This window comes from Eurosta solidaginis, chromosome 4 (genome assembly GCF_040869045.1).
Source record: "Eurosta solidaginis isolate ZX-2024a chromosome 4, ASM4086904v1, whole genome shotgun sequence".
In the NCBI taxonomy this organism is placed as follows: Eukaryota; Metazoa; Arthropoda; class Insecta; order Diptera; family Tephritidae; genus Eurosta; species Eurosta solidaginis.
The window spans coordinates 149,391,682-149,415,643 of NC_090322.1; the positions used below are offsets into that span (position 1 = coordinate 149,391,682).

Consider the following 23,962-nt stretch of genomic DNA (forward strand, 5'->3'; position numbering starts at 1 on the left):
CTTGGCCATTTTCCATTTTTCGGGAATGACAAAGGTGGAAAGGGACAGGTTGAAGACATGTGCTAAATATTTGAACCCTCTTTCCCCAGGCTTTTAAGCATCGGCATGGCTACGCCGTCTGGGCCCACTGCTTTAGATGGTTTAGCATGACCGATGGCATCCTCAAACTCTTTGGCGGTGATGGTAATAGGGGACGCGCTGAATTTATGTTTATGTGCGCGTCTGTTGGCCCTACGTCTAACTTTGTCAACCGTAGAATGGATTATATATTGTCGGCAAAAAGCGCTCGCGCATTGTTTTGCATCCGACAGTACTTTATCGCCAAAGGCGATGGAAATTTTGTAGTTGTGCTTAGACGGATTCGATAGGGACTTTACGGTGGACCAAAGCTTACCCACACCGGCAGAGAGGTTACACCTACTTAGATGCTCCTCCCATTTCGCCCGCTTGTGTTCATCCACAAGCAATCTGATGCCTTGGTTTAAATCCCTTATTTGGGGGTCGCCGGGATCGAGCTGTCTTATAAGGTCACGGATTCTCGCTAAATTTGCGGCCTCCGGCGGAAAATGAGGCCGAATTTCGGGAATTCTTCCGGCGAGAATAAAGCGAGCCGAGGCGGATTCAATGACCTTGAGGAAAGTACGCACCCCTTGGCGAGCATCAGTCGGGATAGGGAGGGCAGCAAAGCGGCTGTCTGTAAAGGATTTATACTCATCCCACTTTCCTTTTTTAAAGTTTATGAAAGTGCGTTTTTCGGTGACGATGAAGTCGGCGGTACGCTCGAGCGAAATAAGTATTGGCAGATGGTCGGATGCCAATGTTACCATCGGTTACCAGTTGACGTAGTTTACGAGTCCTGCGCTCACGATTGATATATCTGGCGAAATGTGACAGCTTCCTACCATACGAGTGAGGGCGTCTCCGTTTATAGTGCAGAACGTCGTTTCTTCTATTTGATCCGCCAACATCTCACCCCTGCTGCCAGCCTGCAAGTTTGAATGCCATAGATCGTGATGGGCATTGAAATCGCCTAAGATAATACGATTATTACCAGTGAGTAAGGCACTGATATTAGGGCGGTACCCACTGGGGAAACAGGTGGCAGGAGGGATGTAGATGTTGATGATTTCTAGGTTTACATCGCCTGACCGGACAGATAACCCGTGACGTTCTAAGACACTGTGCCTGCGACCGATGTCGGGATCCAATATATGATATTGCTCTGAGTGGTGTATGATAAACGCGAGACCGCCTCCATTTCCGCTATCGCGATCTTTTCGCGGAACCCAGAACAGGTCTGCAGAGCAAATTTTGCTGTGAGTTTAGTCTCTTGTATCGCAGCAATGCGGATGTTGTGCCGCTTCATGAAATCGACTATCTCCGTGATTTTCCCAGTTAATCCATTACAGTTTAACTGCAGAATTCTGAAGTGCAGCGGGGGAGACGTCGTCACTCTAGGAGTAAGTGACGGGTGACTACGCCTGAGTTGTGAAAGGCTAGGACGCAATTGCTGTTGTGGACCTGAGACTGGACGTCCCTGGGTAAGCATTGTGGTACCCGGTATATTTGGGTTTGCGACCTGGCTACATGGCGCAATGAAACCCGTCGGGGTGTTGCCGTCGCGGAGACCAGAACATCAGGAAAGTGACACCGTCCAAGACAGGAGATGCACTGGGCGGATGTCGCAAACATATATATTCTGTGCCCGCAAACGGTGCTGCCGCAAAAGAGGGGGAAGAAGACGGGGGCTGATGCTCGGCATTGCTACCGACTCAACTACGGAGATTGTAGTTATGAGTGGGAGCGGCCGTATCAGCTGGTGGCGCCGTAGGGCGCGAGCAGCAGCGGGCACTTGTTGTGGCTTGCTGAGCAGCAAAGCTGCTGGAAAGTAGTGGGGGCGCTAAGGCGTAGCCTACGGGACGCCCTTGGGCATGAACAGCAAGAAGCCACATAAGATTTATAAAAGTTACGAGGACGTTGGGTTTTGGGATCTAGCTATAACAACCTGTCCGATGCAACCATCCCTTGCACGTGACACACTGACAAGAGTATGACCGTCCTAAAAAGATTCTTTTCCGGTAAACGCAGCAACACCATTTCTCAGGACCGGGGTCAGGAAACGGACTCGGATTGGGTTCGATACCTTCCCGGAGCAGAAGAGAATGGCGCAGTCCCTGGTAATTTTTTACTTTAGAGGTGAGAGGTGTCAAAAGATGCGTCTTGATCTCAGCACCACCAATCTGAAAGCGGAAATTAGGAATTTTATTTCTTTTCGGAGATATTTGCAAACAAAATCGAAAATTTGCATGTGGTTGTTGTAATTTTGATGATTTTGTGGTACCCACAAGAAAAACTCTCCAAAAAACGACGCGTCTTGACCTCGACAACAATAATCCGAAGGCGGAAAATTAAAATTTCAACTCGTTCAAAAGATATTAACGAAAAACGGTAAAAAGACCCGCGGGTACCTCCGAAACCGGGGGTGGGATCCATGGTATTTTTGCGCAGAATACATTTCTGCGTTGGCGACCTTCGGCCGCGCTTATAAAAAATTACCCTGGGTGGGTACAACACCGGTTTGGAGACCAAAACTATATACGCACAAAACACTTATGTTCACAATTTTTTTTGTGGGTTCCCCAATATTACAACAACCACATGAAAATCGCCAACTTCAACTGCAAATATCTCCGGACAGAGATAAAATTTTTCTTTTCCGCCATCGGATTATTGTTCTCGAGATAATAATACGCGTCGTTTGACACCTCTCTCGATATTTTTGGTAGCGTATTAGCAGTCGACCCCTCAACTAGACTATTACCATTTTTTTTGTTTTCCGCGCTCGGATTATTGTTCTCGCGATTAATACCATAGTGTACCTATACCAAGTGTGTTCACTAAGCGATAAACGTCAAAACTACAAACAGCCTCGCTCACCTGATGGAAATCTCAGGTCTAGAGTCGCATTTTTGGTCTCAACGACAACATTTTTGACTACCAATCGTATCGACTTTTTCAATTTTTCAATCATTCGGCGCACTCGGTAATGGTATCCATTTTGAATTCGCTGTCATTCCGAATCCAGCGAGTGCCTGTCAGAATGCTTGACAGATAAGTCAACACACTTGTACTTGTACACTATGATTAATACGCGTCTTTTGACACCTCTCTCGTTATTTTTTGACGCGTATTATCAGTGTCATGCTGTCGTAAAAAATTACCCAAAGAGCTGCTGGGAGGATAACAATTTGTTGGGGGGGACACAACAAATTAAATAGGGTTACACGCATGGTTCAATTATATGGTTGCATCATCTGTAAAGCAACAAAATATGTGTGTTCAAATTGTCAAAATCTGTGTATTGGTGTTGGTACGAATGGTATGGAATGAAAACGTAAAACTTAGCAGTTTTTGTATGTGTAAGAAAATGTTGCCAATGTGTTGGTTTCGGCCATGCAATGAAATAAATAAAATCAGCTGATGAGATGAGCCAACCATATAATTGAAACATGGGTTACACGGAAATGACAGTCCTTGGTCGGGAAAATCCCGAGTCGCTCCGGTCAAGACGAATTCAGTAGAGGTGGTGTTATCCCAACAGCTGATTGCTTCTTCTTGATAATTTTCCATACAAAGCCTTGTACAACAAAATGTCAGTTAATCGAAATCTATGAAAATTCTCCTTTGACTTGACATTCTTCTGCACGGCGAATTGGTTGAATTCGCTTTGCCACCACCTGGTATGGATTCGCCTTGGCTCCGGTATATAGAACCGACTGCCTTGGGAAGCGCCTTTTAACCCGTCGACTGCTTTGTTACAAATGGGAATCGCTTGGCAGCCCTAAACTGATCAAGAACAGCTGTTTTACTGACAGCAATAAAGTGACACGCAAACAATTTTTGTTTAGCAGCTTAAGCCAGAAACAAGCAAAACAATTTAGTATTAATATAAAATTATACAAATATGTCGGCCATCGATGAATTAGAAGCAAAAATTGATGAACTACATCTCCAGTTGCAGCTGCAAAAGAGCGAAACAAGAGCGGCGAGGGAACGTATTGACAAAATGTCTTCCGAAGTGGTTGACTCTAATCCCTACAGTCGCCTTATGGCACTGCAACGTATGGGCATTGTAAAGGAATATGAACGCATACGCGAAAAAACCATTGCTGTTGTTGGAGTTGGTGGCGTCGGAAGTGTTACGGCTGATATGTTAACGAGGTTAGTATAGTTTTAATTTTAATAAACGTTCCTTTTCTTATAAAGTCATAATTTACTAACAGATGTGGAGTTGGGAAACTTATATTATTTGACTATGATAAAGTTGAGTTGGCAAATATGAATCGACTCTTTTTCACACCCGATCAAGCAGGTTTATCCAAGGTGGAAGCAGCAGCGCGTACATTGAGCTTCATAAACCCTGATGTTAATATCGTAACTCACAACTACAACATAACTACTGTGGAATCATTTGATAAATTCTTAAATACTATAGCCCATGGTGGTATACAATCAAATACGCCAGTCGATCTGGTTTTAAGTTGTGTAGACAATTTTGAAGCACGCATGGCCATTAATACGGCATGCAATGAGCTCAACTTGAATTGGTTCGAATCCGGTGTATCTGAGAATGCCGTTTCAGGGCATATACAATTTATACGTCCTGGCGAAACTGCTTGCTTCGGTTGTGCACCACCACTTGTTGTAGCAGAAAATATTAATGAGCGTACATTGAAACGTGAAGGTGTATGTGCCGCTTCTTTACCCACTACAATGGGTATAACAGCTGGGATGTTAGTCCAAAATACTCTTAAATATCTACTCAATTTTGGTGAAGTATCAGACTATTTGGGTTATAATGCAATGAATGATTTCTTCCCTCGTATGAGTTTAAGACCAAATCCACAATGTGATGATCGACATTGTCAGGACCGACAGAAAGAATATCAGGCGCGTCCTAAAGCAGTGATTAAAGAGGGCGTTGTAGCAGACGATCTGCCCATACATGAAACAAATGAATGGGGTATCGAGCTTATGGATGACTCGCCTGATGTAGAAGATTCGATTGCTACGGTGTCTGTTGGAAGTAATGTTGCAGATGGCCTGCGTTTAGCTTATGAAGCTCCTGTAAAGACTATATTCGCAGATGCTGGAGCTGTTTCTGGAAATGAGGTAGATTTAGATGAATTATTTGCCCAAATGAAGGCGTTATAGGGTTAAGTGTTAGTATTCTAAAAGAGATGATACCTAGCATTAATATTAAGTAAACACAGCCCCCCGTTGCCGATGAAAATACAAAATTTCTCTTCGTTTTGTGGATTGACTATAGTGGTTATTTAAATTAATCAAGTCTAGAAGGCAAAAACTGAATATTCCATTATTTAAAGTTATATACGTATGTCTGTAAATTATGTTTTTAAACTCAAATACCTATTTCTATAAAGTGCTCTGTAAAATACATATAATAAATGAAAGAGAGTTTTTAGTTAAATTCGTTTTTGGGACAACTCTGGGATAGGGGTCGACTACTAATACATGTCCAAAGCGAACACAAGTGTTGATCAGTCTGAGTGATAATTTTCTCAGGGACGGAAAAAATAATATTTTTTTTGGAGTCGAAAAAGTCCTGGTCAAAAAATTGTGTTCTAGGTGAAAATGTTTGAGTTCCCAGGTATCCCTATAGCAATATCATGTCGAATCATGCATCCTTTTTATTTTTCGAACTTTTTCCATAAAAGTCCACATATAAAAGTAAAATCTGTATTTTTATTTTTTTAGTCCGATAGAACTAGTTACACTCACACTTTTAAAAATAAAATTCCGGCTTGATAACAAAGAAACGGCTTATCCGAATTAAAAAAAAAATTGTTTGTCTCGGATAAGCCGTTTCTTTGTTATCAAGCGGGACTTTTATTTTGGCCTTAAAAAATAAAAGTCCGGATTTAACTTTTATTTTCGGACTTTTATTTTTAAAAGTCCGAGTTTAACTAGTTCTATCGGACTCAAAAAATAAAAATTCCAAAATAATTTTTATCTTGATCCAAATATATTAAAAGTCCAAAATTAATAGTTTTGTAAGGAATTATATTATAAAAGGAATAACAGTTTGGGCCCCTGAATTTTCTGAACGTACGGTTGAGTATTTATGCTTAACGTGTTTATTCAGCTATAGGGCTAATTAAACTCCCTTAACCCTAACGCCGTAGTCGTAACCATACCCATATCCATAGCCATCTCCAATGTGATCGATTAATGGTGCCTTAACCTAAAAATAGTGAAAATTTCATAAAAAAGACGCAAAAAATTACAAACATATTCCACAAAAACTAAGTCTATTAGTCATAACGTATCCAAAACAATGAATAAAATCTACAAAAAGTTATTAAATTCACCAACTCAAATATTTTTAGGTTATGGATATGGCGAGAAACCAAAAACCAATTGGTTGGCTATGATATGGTTATGGCGTTAGCGTTATGGTATGGCACCATTAATCGATTACATTGATTTCCATAAGGTAGGTTCGATCAGCTGTTTTATCTGGTTATGGTTCTACGGTTATAAGTCACAATTAATTGGCCCTTACAGCCTTCCGCTATTTACAACCAGATTGGCTGAATTTTTGTATGTGTGCGTGTCGGGTATTTGACGCTTGCCCCGCGACAATCAAATAAAAAGCCATCAATCAACATTTGCATTGTGAATGATGACAAAGTGTGAGCTCTTATCTACCCCAGCAAAAATGTGCCCGTAAATTGACTAGGAAAATGACTAACAGCTGTGTCGATGGAACACGTAAATCGCTAAGTAGCATTTGTACAGGGCAGCAGTAACATTTGTGACCAGTCCATTCCGTCGTACCTATTTATGTGATTGTCCATACTGCTCACACATATACGGTTTTAGGTTATCGAAAAGTAAACAAACTATAGTGCTGTACTGTTCTTACATTCACGTTCTGGCAATCATTTTTTGGGTTATATACCTGTAACTTTACGAGTATTTTTACGTTAATATGACCGTCTTTTGACTAGTGTTATGACCGTTTTTTTACTTGGATTATACTGCTATATAAATAAAAAATTTCTTTAATTCAAATCTATTAACATTTCTTTTATTAAACATTTTTACAATATATTACATTATTTATAATTGATGTAAATTATTAACTATAAGTCTTAAGGAATAGTTTTTCAGTCTTGTTGGTGACCCATAAATGCAAATTTTATTGTATGCGATTGTATGCAAACAAAGTTAAGGGAAACTTAAATAAATTAATGATATAGAAAACAAAAGAGAAGAACTAACAGAACTATTGGTTGCAATAAACCATCAAATCGCGAGTAGGCAATTCACAATTTGAGTAAGTTGACTTGTAATTCGCCAATTTTAATGTTATACCTTTTTTATTTTAGTTCAGAAAGCTGCAATTGAGGTTCGAAAGTTACAATTTAAGTTCAAAAATTTCAATTCAAGTTCAGAAAATTTAAATTCAAGCTCAGAATTTCTATTTGTAGTTCAGAAAATTAAAATTGAAGTTCAGAATTTCTGTTTGTAGTTCAGAAAATTATATTTGAACTTAAATTTTAATTTTCTGAACTTCAGTTGTAATTTGCTGAACTGCAGTTGAAATTCGTGAGCTTCAATTATAATTTACTGAACTTCTATTGAAAATTGTGAACTTCAATTGTAATTTTTTGAACTTAAATTGAAATTCCTGAGCTTTCAGAACTTCAATTGCAACTTTCAAATTTTTTTTATATAAAATAAACAATTTAAAATTTTTTCTGACAGTTAAAGTGGTGAATTGCCTACCAGTGGTTTGAAACCACTTGCATTCGTGTTGGCGCTTCTCTATATCATTAATATAATAATATCTTTTGAATAATTTAATTAATACACAAATATACATTTTTTTCCTTTACATTTTAGAACTGTGTACAAAAATATGTAATTTTACATATCGCAACCTAACCCTTAAAGTATTTCAACTCGTAATCAGAGTAACTTTGTGTTGAATGTTGATTTATACCACGAAAATAACAAAATTGGTAACAAAACCAGGCTAAACGATAACGTTAACTACCAAAAAGTTATTTCACGATGCTTTCATGGATCGATTTACACTTAACTACCGATCTGAAATTTTTTTAAGTTTTCACATTTTTTAGTTTAAAATGCGATATATGCATTCAGTGGAATAATTTTAGATTGAATGTACTTCATGCAATTTTCTTTCTTCGTGATTTTGCAATAATAAACGTAGGTACTCATAGTAATTTTTTGTTTTGAATTATGTGATTACAATATTTATAAGGACTATTTAGTTGATGGTATTGGTATTGTCAGTTAAATTCATCAGCAATTATTTATATTCAAAATATTTTTTTGTTATACATCTATTTTATAAATTTTGGTTAAAAATTATTGACAAATTCGTTGCATTTAAATTGCTTTAAAAATCTTTGCAAACTTTGTGCGATTGTTGAATATTATTTTAATTAGAGCATAAAAAGATTAGATTAGTAACGTACGAAAAAATTTAGAATTATTTCAGTTAAGTTCATCACAAATATTTATATTCAAAATACTTATTTCTTATACATCTAGTTTATACATTTTTGGTTAAAAATTATTGACAAATTCGTTGCAATTAAATTGCTTTAAAATTCTTTGCAAACTTTGTGCGATTGTTGAATATTATTTTAATTAGGCATAAAAACCTTAGAATAGGAACGTAGGAAAAAACTTAGAATTATTAGGTTCTTATATAGTTTTTAATCAAGATTATTTCAGTGTATCTTGTTCGTTTGTTGTATGTAGGTTTATGCTGTTGCAGAGCTGGATTTATTGGTCAGATACCGCCTTTGTTTATGCCGGTTGTGGCTCAGCGTTAAACACCGTCTCATGCTGTCTTCGAAGGCGATCCTGCATTGCAGTTTGAAAACGTCTAAATTAATAGGAATGGACAATGAAAATAATGACATTTTAAAACAATTTAAATTACACTACCAAAAAGTACGCTGTTCACGAGTTTCAGTTTAGATAAAGATCGTTTGCCATGTACTCCGTCCCAGTGAAAATTGAAGAGAACGTTGTCAGAGAAAAGTTTTCTCATTACTCCAATAATGTCTGATGATGCATCTTTCAGCATAAAGATATATGATTTCTAAATGAAAACCACCAAATTAAGTTATGAAATACCATTAAAAATATTCAAAAATACCATTGATTCTTGATAATCATCTGAGTCCAACTTTTTCTCAATGTCATAAACTGAATCCAACGATGTTAGTGGCATAACGATAGAGAGCTCGGTGTGAGTATCATTTTCCGTTTCTCCGCTGATACGGCATACTATTTTGTGCGTTTTCTTAATCAGAACTTTTGAGTCACGCATAACTTTATGTTGAGCCAATTCTGGAAGCTGAAATTATAGCATAAATAATAATTAAAGAGAATCAAGGTATTGCGGCTACAATTACTAGGGTTTCACAAATAACAGTTCAATATTTCACTATGCACCTTTTCAACAATCTTAGTCAATCTAAATTCCAGGTCGATATGCTTCTGTAATATTGTTTGTAGTATCGCCATTATATTTTCGTTTGTTGTAGGGAATGTTCCTTCGTTGGTTAAGGAAGTAGCCGCATTATTCAAAACGGTACTCGTTGTATTTAAGGAGAAGTGAAAGGACGCGCTGTGTTGTGCTACATCGATGATGTAGTCGTATCCCTAACGTAATCAGCTGTTTATTGTTACGACGGTAAACCAAAAACCAATTGGTTGGCTACGATACGGTTACGAACTTAGCGGCACCAATAATTGATTGCATTGATTCTCATAAGGTTGGTCGAATCAGCTGTTACAAGGTTACCGATATGGTTACCGATAAAGCACCAATGTCTGCAGCTTTAGTTGACGCGATAAACCAGGCATGCTTAACCAACGAAACGATATCATTTCGTTACGATAATCAACGTTAATAAACGAAACGAAGTCATTTCGTTTCGTTTATTAACGTTAAGATCGTCAAATTAACGAAATGATTTCGTTTCGTTTTCTGCCATATCAAAACGAAATCAAATCGTTTATGTTGATTATTAATTTCAAACTATGCTGGCAAAGCTGATTGATGGCGGAGTCATTAAAGGTGAAAGCATTATCCAAGCTGATTGCAACTTTTCTCATGAATTTTGACAGTACGAACATTTCTCAGAGTATTTTTGACATTACCACCAACGAATTACACAAACAAATTACATAGAGTTTGTGTGTGTATGTGCGCTCGTTGTTGCCACCTTACGGCTTCACCATGGCTATAGCATTGCCAGCACAATTCAAACATAAAGTATCACGTTTTCGTTAACGTTTTTAACGTTAACGAAAGCTTTTCGTTTCGGTTAAAAACGAGATACAATTTATCTTGATAATTTCTTTATCGATAATATTTCGAAGTGTTTCAACGGAAACGAAGGAAATTTTTTGATAAACGATTAGCTTAACGTTAAGGTGCATCCCTGCGATAAACGTAAAAAGCCAAAGCAAAGAGGATAAATTATGAAGAGACGTCACTCGTTACTCGCAGCCATATGCTCAATGTTTTCTAAGAGGTAGTCGCTGGTTTTTTTGGGCGAGATGTGCATAAAATCTCTTCTAACCATTTTCGTGGAGTACTTGCGTTTATTTTTCCGCCTGTATTTAATTAACTAATTAATTCTCTTTCCAAAAACAACAGTTGCATAAAGTGCATACACTGTAGGAATAAATGCGAGACAATTCAAAAATGTCCCTCTTAGAAAAAATTCGGCATATATTTTTTGATTTCTGCCAGTTCCTGGCCACTCGTAGCAGACTGGTGGCTCTTATTTTATTTATCCTCTTTGCATTGTTGCTCACCACAAGTTTCCTGAAAGCGCCGATTGTGACGCAGCCATTTTGACGAGGCCATTTACAGTACGGCATCACATCACCGCAATCAGCTGTTCTATTTGTTTTGAACCGAGGTTCCTATTGCTTTCGTAATGTTGCGGAAATTTTCAACAAATTCCAATAAATATGTGCCGTTGCTTCACAGAAGACAGCAAGTAAGATTAAAATTAACGAGTTACTGAATATTTTTAATTTAGTTCATACATTACCAACAGCTATCAACACCAAGACCACTTAAAGTAGATCCAGATGAGCCAACTAAGAATCCACTTTTATATCAAATAACCAATAAATCGGACAATGCATTTGCAACTAAGGTGTGCTATGTTACACTTGTTGAATTTGAAGCATTTAAAGAGTCTGAATACGAGGAATGGGAGAAGGGAAAAAAACTCGCACGGAATTTTTGTATAGAATTGGGCTGAATACGAAAAATTTAAACATTATTTTATGTCTATAGTTAATATTTTAAGAGGTTTGAGCGAATATATTTTTTAAATTGGATAGCTTGGTTTATTAATCACATTTATAATTATTGTACATACATTTGACTATCGGCCCAAAAGTAGGTATAATAGAGACCCTTTATTTTAGGCTTCGTGTAAATATGGAGTTTTTGGTTCCATTACCTTATTTTCTATATTTTAAAGACTTGTAGACCTACATTGACACCTCTATATTAGTATTATGTCTAATAAATTATGTTCGGTCACGTTCTACTGTCTATGAGGAACTTGGGGTCGCCAATGCCTCGGATGCTAAAGAAACGTGGTTCGCCACGGGTAGGTGAGGCCCGAAGGCCTTGGGGAGTGTTATCGATGTTGATGATCCTTTGCCGGATGCAGATCCGGTACGTTCTGGTACCAGGCCCGACCATCTCGGGAACGATTTGTTATGGCCACATGCGACCTTCTAGGCCATCCCACCCCCTAGATCCATGAGGAGTTCGGGGTCGCAGAGCCTCTGCTGTTAATGAAACAGGACTCGCCACGGATAGGTGAGGTTGACAATTGGGTTTGGAGAAGCTATGGTAATTCTTTACTTTAGCTCACAACTGCTAAAACTCGTCCAAAAATATTGCGAGGTGTCAAAAACGCGTTATGAGCCCAGGACCACGAATCCGAAAGCGGAAATTAAATAATTAGTTTCTGTCAAAAGATATTTCCAAAACCGAAAAATGGCCCTGGGGAGTTCCGAAACCGGGGGTGGGATCCAAAGTAATTTTGCGCAGAATACCTTTCCTGGGTGAGTCCAACACCGGTTTGGAGACCAAAACTATATCTGCGCAAAACACTTTTACCCAGCTTTTCTTGTTGGTTCAACAAAATAATCAAAATTACAACAACCACATGAAAATTTTCTAATTTGTGATCCTGGGCCCAAAGCACGTCTTTTGACACACCTCCCAATAATTTTGCACGAGTTTTAGCAGTTGTGAGCTAAAGTAAAGAATTACCCTATGATTTAAACAAATTATATATTTGAAACAATGGAAACAACTGAAAATGTTACACGAATACCACTCTTATGATTTGCCCAAGTGAATCTGATTCTCAGGCTCCAAATAGTATTTTTTTTAATATACTTGTGTATTATTTTTTTTACAATGTAGCTATTGGTTACTGTTAATTATACTTACCAACAAAGGCTTTTAACTCATAGTCAACGCCACAAGATTTACCCGTATCGCCAGGCGCGGGTTGTAGTGACACAGAAACTGGACAATAAGGAGGAACTTCAAACGTTCAGTTTGTTGTGGCAGATATATTTGCTCATGCGCTAAATACAAGTCTTTACGAAATGTCAGACCAAGCACGTCCAAATCCGCACGTCCATATCTGAAAGCAACAAGTACTTGTCCAAACACCTTGCGATCTTTTTTCGGGATCGATTAAAACTACCCCGTCGATAGGATCAACATGTGAAATGTGGTCGACGAAATCACGATGGGACTTTTTGGTGGTAAAGTTCCTTTAAACTTAATTCCTTTTTTGGAACTCTTAGAAATATTGCAATCACCACCTTGATTGACCCACGGGTACCTCCGTAACAGGGGGTGGAATCCATAGTATTTTTGCGCAAACCGCCTTTCTGCGTTGGCGGCCTTCGGCCGCGCTTATAAAAAATAACCCTGGGCTACGCCATGCCACGACCGTTTTTTTTGTGGGCACGAACACAACAACAACCACATGAAAATCACCAACTTCAACTGCAAATATCTCCGGACAGAGATAAAATTTTTACTTTCCGCCTTCGGATTATTGTTCTCGATTAATTAATACGCGTCTTCTGACACCCCTCTCGTTATTTTTGGTAGCGTATTAGAAGTCGACCCCTCAACTAGACTATTACCATAGGGAAAAATATTCACAACGACCACCTTCATCAAAGCAGCGATAGTCACATTTTTCGCAATGTTCATTTATATACAAAAACCATTACCCCACCTGATGCTGAGCGACTATTTTTTCTTGGCTTTCCAATAAACATGCATTAAAAGACAACATAAATTGAAACATTTTCTCCACAACATCTTTTCCACAATCACAAAAGAAATTGCATGCACGAATTGAATTATTCACTGTACGCAGATGTTACCAAAAATGCAATAACCTACATCCATTAAAACTCACTTGATTTTGGTTCCTTTGTGGAAAATATAAATGCAAATACCGTAGCGCACCCAACACTTAATTTAAATTTAGTTTTTATTATATCCGAAATTATTTGTAAATAAATTTTTTTTACTCTGCTGTTGTGTTTCAAGCTGAAAATAACAAATGGCGGATTCGCAGAAAATTTTTGTGACGTATTTGAGGGTACATAGCATGTAAGAAAAGGCAAGCATATATGTATCGGGCATTTCAATTAGGCCATCTCATTCTGCCATACTAATAATTGTGGAACAATGTGGGATATTTTGTTGTTGGTCGCCATCTTTGGTCACTAGATTTTTGCTGGGACCCTGCAAAAACGCTCCACGTCATTTTCCCTGTCATTTTACGGTCATTGTGACTTTCTGCAGCGGTTATATTCATAGTCACGTTTGCATGGGCGTGATGAATTTTTGTGACCAAATTTTCCGTTTCGTTCCTATTAATGTGATCGTGCATTCCGCTCCCACCCTGCAAAAATCGTGTGACCAAAAACGCACACAGCCACACGAATTTTTGACAGGGGTGACGATTTGGAATGAAAAATTGTGCAAATGAAATAGCATGCTGACAAATTTTGCTTTCCCACAATGTATCGTGCACTCTCGCACCTATTATTTTCATAGGGATAGCAAAATACGTCATTTTTGCGTGCAAAAAATCCGCCATTTCTAATTCTGCAGAAAAGTGGAAAATTTTTTCAATTTGTGTGATTTACATTTTGCAGAAATTAATATACGCATTCTTTAATATTCTTTGGTCTACTAAGTGTGTTTTAGCAAAAAAAAACTCATATCAATGTGTGCATGTTTATAAAGAAAGAAAGTGAAATATGTAATTGCATAATATAAATAATCGTGAGCAATTCTACTGCAGAATAGTAAATTTTGATTTCCACATACATACAAGAAAAAATTCTTGTTACCATTAAGATTTATTATCCAAAATTGAAAAAAAAAGATTAGAAAATTCGATGTAAAAAAACGGTATTGTGCAATAAAATAGCCTCTCTTGTTGAGATACTCCTCCATGGTCTCCATTAATTATTGTGACGGAGGTGTGTTTGCAGCAGCAAAGTGAACCCAAACAGTGTAGGTCGTGGTGGTTGTTGTTCGTGGTCCGCATCAACTGGACCAGGTGGGGCAATGCGCCACATCAAGTTATACCAATGTATATACCACAACAGCAACCGGGTAATGCAAGGCCACGATAGCAGCAGCAACAACCTCCCAAGACTGGCTATCATCGTCGATTTATAAAAAATCAGTGTTGTGCATCTGTAATGCTTAAATATTTCCTCTGTTGAAACAGTTTCCACGATTCACTGTTCATCCTTTTTATTTTTCGAACTTTTTCCATAAAAGTCCACATATAAAAGTAAAATCTGTATTTTTATTTTTTTAGTCCGATAGAACTAGTTACACTCACACTTTTAAAAATAAAATTCCGGCTTGATAACAAAGAAACGGCTTATCCGAATTAAAAAAAAAATTGTTTGTCTCGGATAAGCCGTTTCTTTGTTATCAAGCGGGACTTTTATTTTGGCCTTAAAAAATAAAAGTCCGGATTTAACTTTTATTTTCGGACTTTTATTTTTAAAAGTCCGAGTTTAACTAGTTCTTTCGGACTCAAAAAATAAAAATTCCAAAATAATTTTTATCTTGATCCAAATATATTAAAAGTCCAAAATTAATAGTTTTGTAAGGAATTATATTATTAAAGGAATAACAGTTTCGGCCCCTGAATTTTCTGAACGTACGGTTGAGTATTTATGCTTAACGTGTTTATTCAGCTATAGGGCTAATTAAACTCCCTTAACCCTAACGCCATAGTCGTAACCATACCCATATCCATCTCCAATGTGATCGATTAATGGTGCCTTAACCTAAAAATAGTGAAAATTTCATAAAAAAGATGCAAAAAATTACAAACATATTCCACAAAAACTAAGTCTATTAGTCATAACGTATCCAAAACAATGAATAAAATCTACAAAAAGTTATTAAATTCACCAACTCAAATATTTTTAGGTTATGGATATGGCGAGAAACCAAAAACCAATTGGTTGGCTATGATATGGTTATGGCGTTAGCGTTATGGTATGGCACCATTAATCGATTACATTGATTTCCATAAGGTAGGTTCGATCAGCTGTTTTATCTGGTTATGGTTCTATGGTTATAAGTCACAATTAATTGGCCCTTACAGCCTTCCGCTATTTACAACCAGATTGACTGAATTTTTGTATGTGTGCGTGTCGGGTATTTGACGCTTGCCCCGCGACAATCAAATAAAAAGCCATCAATCAACATTTGCATTGTGAATGATGACGAAGTGTGAGCTCTTACCCAGCAAAAATCTAGTGACCAAAGATGGCGACCAACAACAAAATATCCCACATTGTTCCACAATTGTTAGTATGGCAGAATGAGATGGCCTAATTGAAATGCCCGATACATATATGCTTGCCTTTTCTTACATGCTATGTACCCTCAAATACGTCACAAAAATTTTCTGCGAATCAGCCATTCCGTTTACCATAGTTGCACGCAACATCAATTGATAATCTTCCAAAAATTATATGCATAAATTGTACAGATAATTTGCAAGCAGCATATAATTTCAAACAAGTAAATTGTACAGATAATTTGTACATATAATTTCAAACAAGTAGCTCGTCGTTCAGATGAAGAATTTAAGAAATTGTCGGCTATTGTTGATGTGGCAGCACAGCTTTGTAATGTCATCGATAAAATATATACATACATAAATGTGAATGTTGCTACAAAAGCGCGATTTATTTAAAAAAAACATTTAAATTAAGTAAAAACAATGCAAGAATTATATGTGAAATATACTAAAATGAAATTCAAGTGTATCGTTGCCAATTTATATAGGTATTTATGAGCATAAAAGTTTTGAAAGATGTGTAAATTGTAAGTGAGAGTGCTATAGAAATTTGCTAAATTTGCAAACTTTAACATCAAATAACTCGTGAACTATAAGTCTGCGCACTTTAAGTTATATATATTTGTGATCGGGAAAACTCCCTCTTTCATTTGATACCAAGTTTAACCGCGAACTCGGGGGTGCTAAACTAAATCGCTGCCATGCTTTCTTACAAAGTGAAATTTTATATCTAGTGTGGAGAGGAAGCCCAAGATTGAAACCACACAAGGCCCACCAAAAGATGAAGGGAAAAGGAAAATGCGCCCACCGAGTGCACCTAAATTGGATGCCAGCACGTATGCTTACATTATAATATGAAATCAAGGCAGCGATTTAGTTTAGCACCCCCCGATTTCTGGGTTGAACTTGATATCAAATTAAAGAGGGAGTTCTCCCGATCACAAATATATATATATAAGTGCGCAAACTTATAGTTTAAAAGTATATAGTAATCCCTCTAGATATTCAGATTTCATGGAATCTCAACGTGGAGAAGGAGGTGAAAAGTCCTTGACTATGGTGGACAGACACACAAAAAAGTATGCATACCAAAAGGTTAGAGGTGGTTTGCAGATTAATAATGCTAACCACAATGGCCAAAGATATGGCGTTAGCAACTGCAACAAGCCTGAAGGCTTCGGGCAGCTTATAAATAACATATACTTTCAATTCACAATCTCATCAATTAGTTGCTTGGCTCGGATATTGTTGTATCCAGTGTAGAGTTAGATAATTCAAGGTTGAAGGGAGGCACGATTGTTTGAGGGACATGGTTTATAATTTATTCAAGTCCATAAAGTTGAGTCTGAAAAAATCAAAAATTTAGAAACAAGTTTTTTCAATTTCAAAAGTTTTTCTAAGCAGAGTCGCCCCTACACAGTGATTTGGCTAACATTTACATTTTTTTATTCAATATTTAGGCAAGCATATACTTTGGAAAAGGTTAAGTATATCAGCAGTGGAAGCAGAATTTTTACGCTCGCGTGTTTGGGTCCGCGCTATTTTTGTGTTTCTGAACGTGTCCTATATCAGGTAAGAAATATGAAGAGAAGAACGTTTTATAACCTTTGCAGTCAGGAAAATCAAGAATTTAAGCGCAGTGTAGCCGAATACGCCAATATTTCAAAATTTGCTCGGGCAGATGCTGATTTTAATGCAGTTGCGACAGATGTGTGGGGCACCACCTCCGAAAGCTCTTTCTGCCGTCGATGAATTTGCTTCGAATTATATTGCAACAAACCCCCATGTCGTGGATGTAGCACAACACAGCGAACCGTTTCCATCTAGCTCAAAAGCTATAAACAACAATTTCAATAATTCGTCCAGCTCTAGTACCAACCAAACACACAACAAATTGATTGATTTACTTCCCTCCAATTCCGATTCAGCAAACGCCGATTTCATCGATGTAGCACAACACAGCGCGTCCTTTTACTCTTCCTTAAATACAACGAGTACCGTTTTGAATAATGCGGCTACTTCCTTAACCAACGAAGGAACATTCCCTACAACAAACGAAAATATAATGGCAATACTACAAACAATATTACAGAAGAATATCGACCTGGAATTTAGATTGACTAAGATTGAAGAAAAGGTGCGTAGTGAAATATTGAACTGTTATTTGTGAAACCCTAGCAATTGTAGCCGCAATACCTTGATTCTCTTTAATTATTATTTATGCTATCATTTCAGCTTCCAGAATTGGCAGAAGTCATGGCTATCTATAAGGTCATGCGTGACTCAAAAGTTCTGATTAAGAAAACGCACAAAATAGTATGCCGTATCAGCGGAGAAACGGAAAATGATACTCACACCGAGCTCTCTATCGTTATGCCACTAACATCGCTGGATTCAGTTTATGACATTGAGAAAAAGTTGGACTCAGATGATTATCAAGAATCAATGGTATTTTTGAATATTTTTAATTGTGTTTCATAACTTAAATTGGTGGTTTTCATTTAGAAATCATATATCTTTATGCTGAAAGGTGCATTATCAGACATTATTGGAGTAATGAGAAAACTTTTCTCTGACAACGTTCTTTTCAATTTTAACTGGGACGGAGTACAGGGCAAACGATCTTTATCTAAACTGAAACTCGTGAACAGCGTATTTTTTGGTAGTGTAATTTAAATTGCTCTAAAATGTTATTACTAACATTGTCCATTCCTATTAATTTAGACGTTTTCAAACTGCAAGGCAGGATCAACTTCGAAGACAGCATGAGACGGTGTTTAACGCTGAGCCACAACCGGCATAAACAAAGGCGGTATCTGATCAATAAATCCAGCTCTGCAACAGCATAAACCTACCTACAACAAACGAACAAGACACACTGAAATAATCTTGATTAAAAATTATAGAAGAACCTAATAATTCTTTTTTTCCTACGTTCCTATTCTAAGCTTTTTATGCTCTAATTAAAATAATATTCAACAATCGCACAAAGTTTGCAAAGAATTTTAAAGCAATTTAATTGCAACGAATTTGTCAATAATTTTTAACCAAAAATTTATAAACTAGATGTATAAGAAAAAAGTATTTTGAATATAAATATTTGTGATGAACTTAACTGAAATAATTCTAAGTTTTTTCCTACGTACCTAAGCTTTTTATGCTCTAATTAAAATAAAATTCAACAATCGCACAAAGTTTGCGAAGATTTTTAAAGCAATTTAAATGCAATGTATAAGAAAAAAGTATTTTGACTATAAATATTTGTGATGAACTTAACTGAAATAATTCTAAGTTTTTTCCTACGTTACTCTTTTTATGCTCTAATTAAAATAATACTCGAATTTCAGAACCTGCCTGAATATTCAACAATCGCACAAAGTTTGCAAAGATTTTTAAAGCAATCTAATTGCAACGAATTTGTCAATAATTTTTAACCAAAATTTATAAAATAGATGTATAACAAAAAAATATTTTGAATATAAATAATTGCTGATGAATTTAACTGACAGTACCAATACCATCAACTAAATAGTCCTTATAAATATTGTAATCACATAATTCAAAACAAAAAATTACTATGAGTACCTACGTTTATTATTGCAAAATCACGAAGAAAGAAAATTGCATGAAGTACATTCAATCTAAAATTATGCCACAGAATGCATATATCGCATTTTAAACTAAAAAATATGAAAACTTAAAAAAATTTCAGATCGGTATGTAACTGTAAATCGATCCATGAAAGCATCGTGAAATAACTTTTTTTTTGGTAGTTAACGTTATCGTTTAGCCTGGTTTTGTTACCAATTTTGTTATTTTCGTGGTATAAATCAACATTCAACACAAATCTTCTCTGATTATGAGTTGAAATGCTTTTTGGTTTAGGTTGTGATATGTAAAATTACATATTTTTGTACACAGTTCTAAAATGTAAATGGAAAAAATTTATATTTGTGTATTAATTGAATTATTAAAAAGATATTGTTATATTAATGATATAGAGAAGCGCCAATACGAATGTAAGTGGTTTCAAACCACTGGTAGGCAATTCACCAATTTAACTGTCAATAAAATGTTAAATTGTTCATTTTATGTAAAAAAAATTTGAAAGTTGCAATTGAAGTTCTGAAAGCTCGGAAATTTCAATTGAAGTTCAAATAATTACAATTGAAGTTCACAATTTTCAATAGAAGTTCAGTAAATTATAATTGAAGCTCAGGAATTTCAACTGCAGTTCAGCAAATTACAACTGAAGTTCAGAAAATAACAATTTAAGTTCAATTATAATTTTCTGAACTACAAACCGAAATTCTGAACTTCAATTTTAATTTTCTGAACTACAAATTGAAATTCTGAGCTTGAATTTAATTTTCTGAACTTGAATTGAAATTTTTGAACTTCAATTGTAACTTTCGAACCTCAATTGCAGCTTTCTGAACTAAAATAAAAAAGTTATAGCATTAAAATTGGCGAATTACAAGTCAACTTACCCAAATTGTGAATTGCCTACTCACGATTTGATGGTTTACTGCAACAAATAGTTCTGTTAGTTCTTTTCTTTTGTTTTCTATATCATTAATTAATTTATTTAAGTTTCCCTTAACTTTGTATGCATACAATCGCATACAATAAAATTTGTATTTATGGGTCACCAACAAGACTGAAAAACTATTCCTTAAGACTTATAGTTAATAATTTACAACTATTATAAATAATGTAATATATTGTAAAAATGTTTAATAAAAGAAATGTTAATAGATTTGAATTAAAGAAATATTTTATTTATATAGCAGTATAATCCAAGTAAAAAAACGGTCATAACACTAGTAAAATGACGGTCATATTAACGTAAAAATACTCGTAAAGTTACAGGTATATAACTCAAAAAATGATTGCCAGAACGTGAATGTAAGAACAGTACAGCACTATAGTTTGTTTACATTTCGATAACCTAAAACCGTATATGTGTGAGCAGTATGGACAATCACATAAATAGGTACGACGAAATGGACTGGTCACGAAAGTTACCGCTGCCCTGTACAAATGCTACTTAACGATTTACGTGTTCCATCGACACAGCTGTTAGTCATTTTCCTAGTCAATTTACGGGCACATTTTTGCTGGGTATCTACCCTGCAAAAACGCTCCACGTCATTTTCCCTGTCATTTTACGGTCATTGTGACTTTCTGCAGCGGTTATATTCATAGTCACGTTTGCATGGGCGTGATGAATTTTTGTGACCAAATTTTCCGTTTCGTTCCTATTAATGTGATCGTGCATTCCGCTCCCACCCTGCAAAAATCGTGTGACCAAAAACGCACACAGCCACACGAATTTTTGACAGGGGTGAAGATTTGGAATGAAAAATTGTGCAAATGAAATAGCATGCTGACAAATTTTGCTTTCCCACAATGTATCGTGCACTCTCGCACCTATTATTTTCATAGGGATAGCAAAATACGTCATTTTTGCGTGCAAAAAATCCGCCATTTCTAATTCTGCAGAAAAGTGGAAAATTTTTTCAATTTGTGTGATTTACATTTTGCAGAAATTAATATAAGCATTCTTTAATATTCTTTGGTCTACTAAGTGTGTTTTAGCAAAAAAAAACTCATATCAATGTGTGCATGTTTATAAAGAAAGAAAGTGAAATATGTAATTGCATAATATAAATAATCGTGAGCAATTCTACTGCAGAATAGTAAATTTTGATTTCCACATACATACAAGAAAAAATGCTTGTTACCATTAAGATTTATTATCCAAAATTGAAAAAAAAAGATTAGAAAATTCGATGTAAAAAAACGGCTATGTGTGCAATAAAATAGCCTCTCTTGTTGAGATACTCCTCCATGGTCTCCATTAATTATTGTGACGGAGGTGTGTTTGCAGCAGCAAAGTGAACCCAAACAGTGTAGGTCGTGGTGGTTGTTGTTCGTGGTCCGCATCAACTGGACCAGGTGGGGCAATGCGCCACATCAAGTTATACCAAGGTGTATATCACAACAGCAACCGGGTAATGCAAGGCCACGATAGTAGCAGCAACAACCTCCCAAGACTGGCTATCATCGTCGATTTATAAAAAAACAGTGTTGTGCATCTGTAATGCTTAAATATTTCCTCTGTTGAAACAGTTTCCACGATTCACTGTTCAACGAAAGCAGCAGCCAGCGTATGCCACCACCGAACAGCTGATAACAAAAACTTGGATGCACAGCAGTTTAAAGCTAAAATGGAAGTTGAGGAAATATCTGAAAATAAGGTAAATATATGTTTCGCGTTATTAACAAAATCGCCCTAAATTTTATGAATTAACAGATCGCTACGAACGACAAAGCACCCGAACGTGTGATCAAAGAAAGCACTACAGAAATTATTGCCGGCGGGGCCGTATTCTACAATCCAGTACAAGAATTTAATCGTGATTTAAGTATTTCAGTACTTAATGTATACTCAAAGCGGTTGACAAGAGAGCGGGAAGTGGCGGCGCATAAAAATCCACAAAATACAAAGGAAAGCAAGCAATGCTAATGACAAGAAACCATACACGGCTGAAGGTGTAAAATAGGACGATGGACTGCGAATATTGGAAGCGCTTGCTGCAACAGGTTTACGTAGCATAAGTTATGCAAAAGAAGTAGCAGGCGTGCGTGAAATTGTTGCAAATGATCTATCTAAGGTGGCAGTAGATTCCATTAGCGTAAATATGCGACACAATGGAGTGGAACATTTAATTGTGCCAAGCGAAGGGGATGCAATGTAGGTTTGATATACGAATCAATAGCTAGTGATTTAACTGTAATAATCAATAATAAAATTCGCAATAGGACTCTCATGTACCTTTCAACTTCATATGAGAAACGTTTCGATGTTATAGACCTAGATCCTTATGGTTGGCCGAATCGCTTTCTGGATGGCGCTATACAATCACTGACGAGTGGCGGTTCATTATTTGTAACTGCGAATGATATGACTGTGCTGGCAGCCAATACGCCTGAAGCCTGCAATACCAAATATAGTTATGTGCCTTTGCGTATGAAATGCTGCCATGAGATGGGATTGCGTATACTATTGCATTGCATTGAAAAGCACTCTAATCGTTATTGAAAATATATTGAGCCACTTTTGAGCATTTCTGCCAATTTTTATATACGCGTATTTGTGCGTATGCATAGTAGTCAAGCGAAGTGTAAATATAGCATGAGGTTGGTATACAGCATTTTGGCCTTTTACCACAATCCAATTACTTACCATATCTTTATATTATGAACACAGCAAACAATGAATGGTATTTCAATGCACTGGTTGTGATACCTATACGCTACAGCCTATGGGTATTATAAAAAGCAAGATCTCAGATAAATGCAATGCGGAAGTAAAATTCGGTATACCAACTGGACCAAATGTTAATACAAATTGTGCGCATTGCGGTCCCTACAAGAATACTGACTATCATATGACTATCATCTGATTGTCAGCAATGTCAACCTAACGATCAGCGCCTCATACAAACTTTCTATCACAAACTTAAGGGGACTTGCGCAAATGTGATGTAAACAACTGTGTACGTGTGAGTTTTTGTTCCCTTCTTATACACCAACATCGCCTACTGATTAAGTATATAGCCATACTGCTCACTCTCATTCCTTTTCCTGGATCAGTGCTGACACTCTAACTATCAAAAAGTGTCATAAATGATAGTTTACTGTAGATATCAGGTTTGACTGTTATACTATCATAAATGACCATTGTCATATTCCGCCAAAAATGAAACAATGCTTTTTGCTTTTTATTTACTTTATTTCATTACGTTTTTAATTTTGTACGTGATAAAAGCATAATTGTTTCTTATTTGTTTAAAATAAATAGTTTTATAAGAATTCGAGTTCAGAATGTTCAATTTAAATTCAGAAAATAACAAAACAACAGAAGAGCGCTTTCCTCATGCGGAAACACATTTAAAAAT

General features: G+C 36.4%; 4 protein-coding genes across 6 annotated transcripts; 3 read left to right on the plus strand and 1 right to left on the minus strand.

Annotated features, from left to right (window-relative positions):
• Positions 1–3,869: 3,869 nt before the first annotated feature.
• Positions 3,870–5,502, plus strand: Uba5 (Ubiquitin-like activating enzyme 5). Its single transcript, XM_067779114.1, has 2 exons — positions 3,870–4,221; positions 4,284–5,502. The coding sequence occupies exons 1-2, from the start codon at positions 3,965–3,967 to the stop codon at positions 5,212–5,214; spliced, it is 1,188 nt and encodes a 395-aa protein (XP_067635215.1). The 5' UTR covers positions 3,870–3,964; the 3' UTR covers positions 5,215–5,502.
• Positions 5,503–8,350: 2,848 nt separating this feature from the next.
• Positions 8,351–13,684, minus strand: LOC137248239 (uncharacterized). Of its 3 annotated transcripts, none has more exons than XR_010952135.1 (4): positions 13,566–13,684; positions 9,227–9,427; positions 9,013–9,169; positions 8,351–8,950 (listed from the first exon to the last, which is right to left on the minus strand). XR_010952135.1 is itself a non-coding variant. In XM_067779115.1 (4 exons), the coding sequence occupies exons 1-4, from the start codon at positions 9,595–9,597 to the stop codon at positions 8,826–8,828; spliced, it is 555 nt and encodes a 184-aa protein (XP_067635216.1). In that variant the 5' UTR covers positions 9,598–9,944; the 3' UTR covers positions 8,351–8,825. The 3 variants fall into 3 exon arrangements, 1 of the variants encoding a protein (XP_067635216.1); XR_010952136.1 differs by lacking the exon at positions 13,566–13,684 and adding an exon at positions 12,572–12,692; XM_067779115.1 differs by lacking the exon at positions 13,566–13,684 and adding an exon at positions 9,526–9,944.
• Positions 13,685–17,923: 4,239 nt separating this feature from the next.
• LOC137250478 (uncharacterized) lies at positions 17,924–20,769 on the plus strand. Its single transcript, XM_067783360.1, has 4 exons — positions 17,924–18,132; positions 18,231–18,443; positions 18,501–18,657; positions 18,720–20,769. The coding sequence occupies exons 1-4, from the start codon at positions 18,061–18,063 to the stop codon at positions 18,842–18,844; spliced, it is 567 nt and encodes a 188-aa protein (XP_067639461.1). The 5' UTR covers positions 17,924–18,060; the 3' UTR covers positions 18,845–20,769.
• Positions 20,770–21,420: 651 nt separating this feature from the next.
• LOC137248240 (tRNA (guanine(26)-N(2))-dimethyltransferase-like) lies at positions 21,421–23,540 on the plus strand. The gene is made up of 4 exons (XM_067779116.1): positions 21,421–22,258; positions 22,315–22,755; positions 22,824–23,201; positions 23,272–23,540. The coding sequence occupies exons 2-3, from the start codon at positions 22,703–22,705 to the stop codon at positions 23,101–23,103; spliced, it is 333 nt and encodes a 110-aa protein (XP_067635217.1). The 5' UTR covers positions 21,421–22,258; positions 22,315–22,702; the 3' UTR covers positions 23,104–23,201; positions 23,272–23,540.
• Positions 23,541–23,962: the final 422 nt, after the last annotated feature.

What these genes read in the sequence shown, in the direction of transcription:
- Uba5 (XM_067779114.1), top strand. Translation starts at nt 3,965, where the DNA reads ATGTCGGCCATCGATGAATTAGAAGCAAAAATTGATGAACTACATCTC. An exon ending in ACGGCTGATATGTTAACGAG is followed by an intron (nt 4,222 to 4,283) that starts GTTAGTATAGTT and finishes ATTTACTAACAG; the next exon opens with ATGTGGAGTTGGGAAACTTA.
- LOC137248239 (XM_067779115.1), bottom strand. Translation starts at nt 9,597, where the DNA reads ATGGCGATACTACAAACAATATTACAGAAGCATATCGACCTGGAATTT. An exon ending in ATGATTATCAAGAATCAATG is followed by an intron (nt 9,170 to 9,226) that starts GTATTTTTGAAT and finishes GTTTTCATTTAG; the next exon opens with AAATCATATATCTTTATGCT. An exon ending in CGTGAACAGCGTACTTTTTG is followed by an intron (nt 8,951 to 9,012) that starts GTAGTGTAATTT and finishes CTATTAATTTAG; the next exon opens with ACGTTTTCAAACTGCAATGC.
- LOC137250478 (XM_067783360.1), top strand. Translation starts at nt 18,061, where the DNA reads ATGGCAATACTACAAACAATATTACAGAAGAATATCGACCTGGAATTT. An exon ending in TGACTAAGATTGAAGAAAAG is followed by an intron (nt 18,133 to 18,230) that starts GTGCGTAGTGAA and finishes CTATCATTTCAG; the next exon opens with CTTCCAGAATTGGCAGAAGT. An exon ending in CGTGAACAGCGTATTTTTTG is followed by an intron (nt 18,658 to 18,719) that starts GTAGTGTAATTT and finishes CTATTAATTTAG; the next exon opens with ACGTTTTCAAACTGCAAGGC.
- LOC137248240 (XM_067779116.1), top strand. Translation starts at nt 22,703, where the DNA reads ATGCGACACAATGGAGTGGAACATTTAATTGTGCCAAGCGAAGGGGAT. An exon ending in CCAAGCGAAGGGGATGCAAT is followed by an intron (nt 22,756 to 22,823) that starts GTAGGTTTGATA and finishes AATTCGCAATAG; the next exon opens with GACTCTCATGTACCTTTCAA.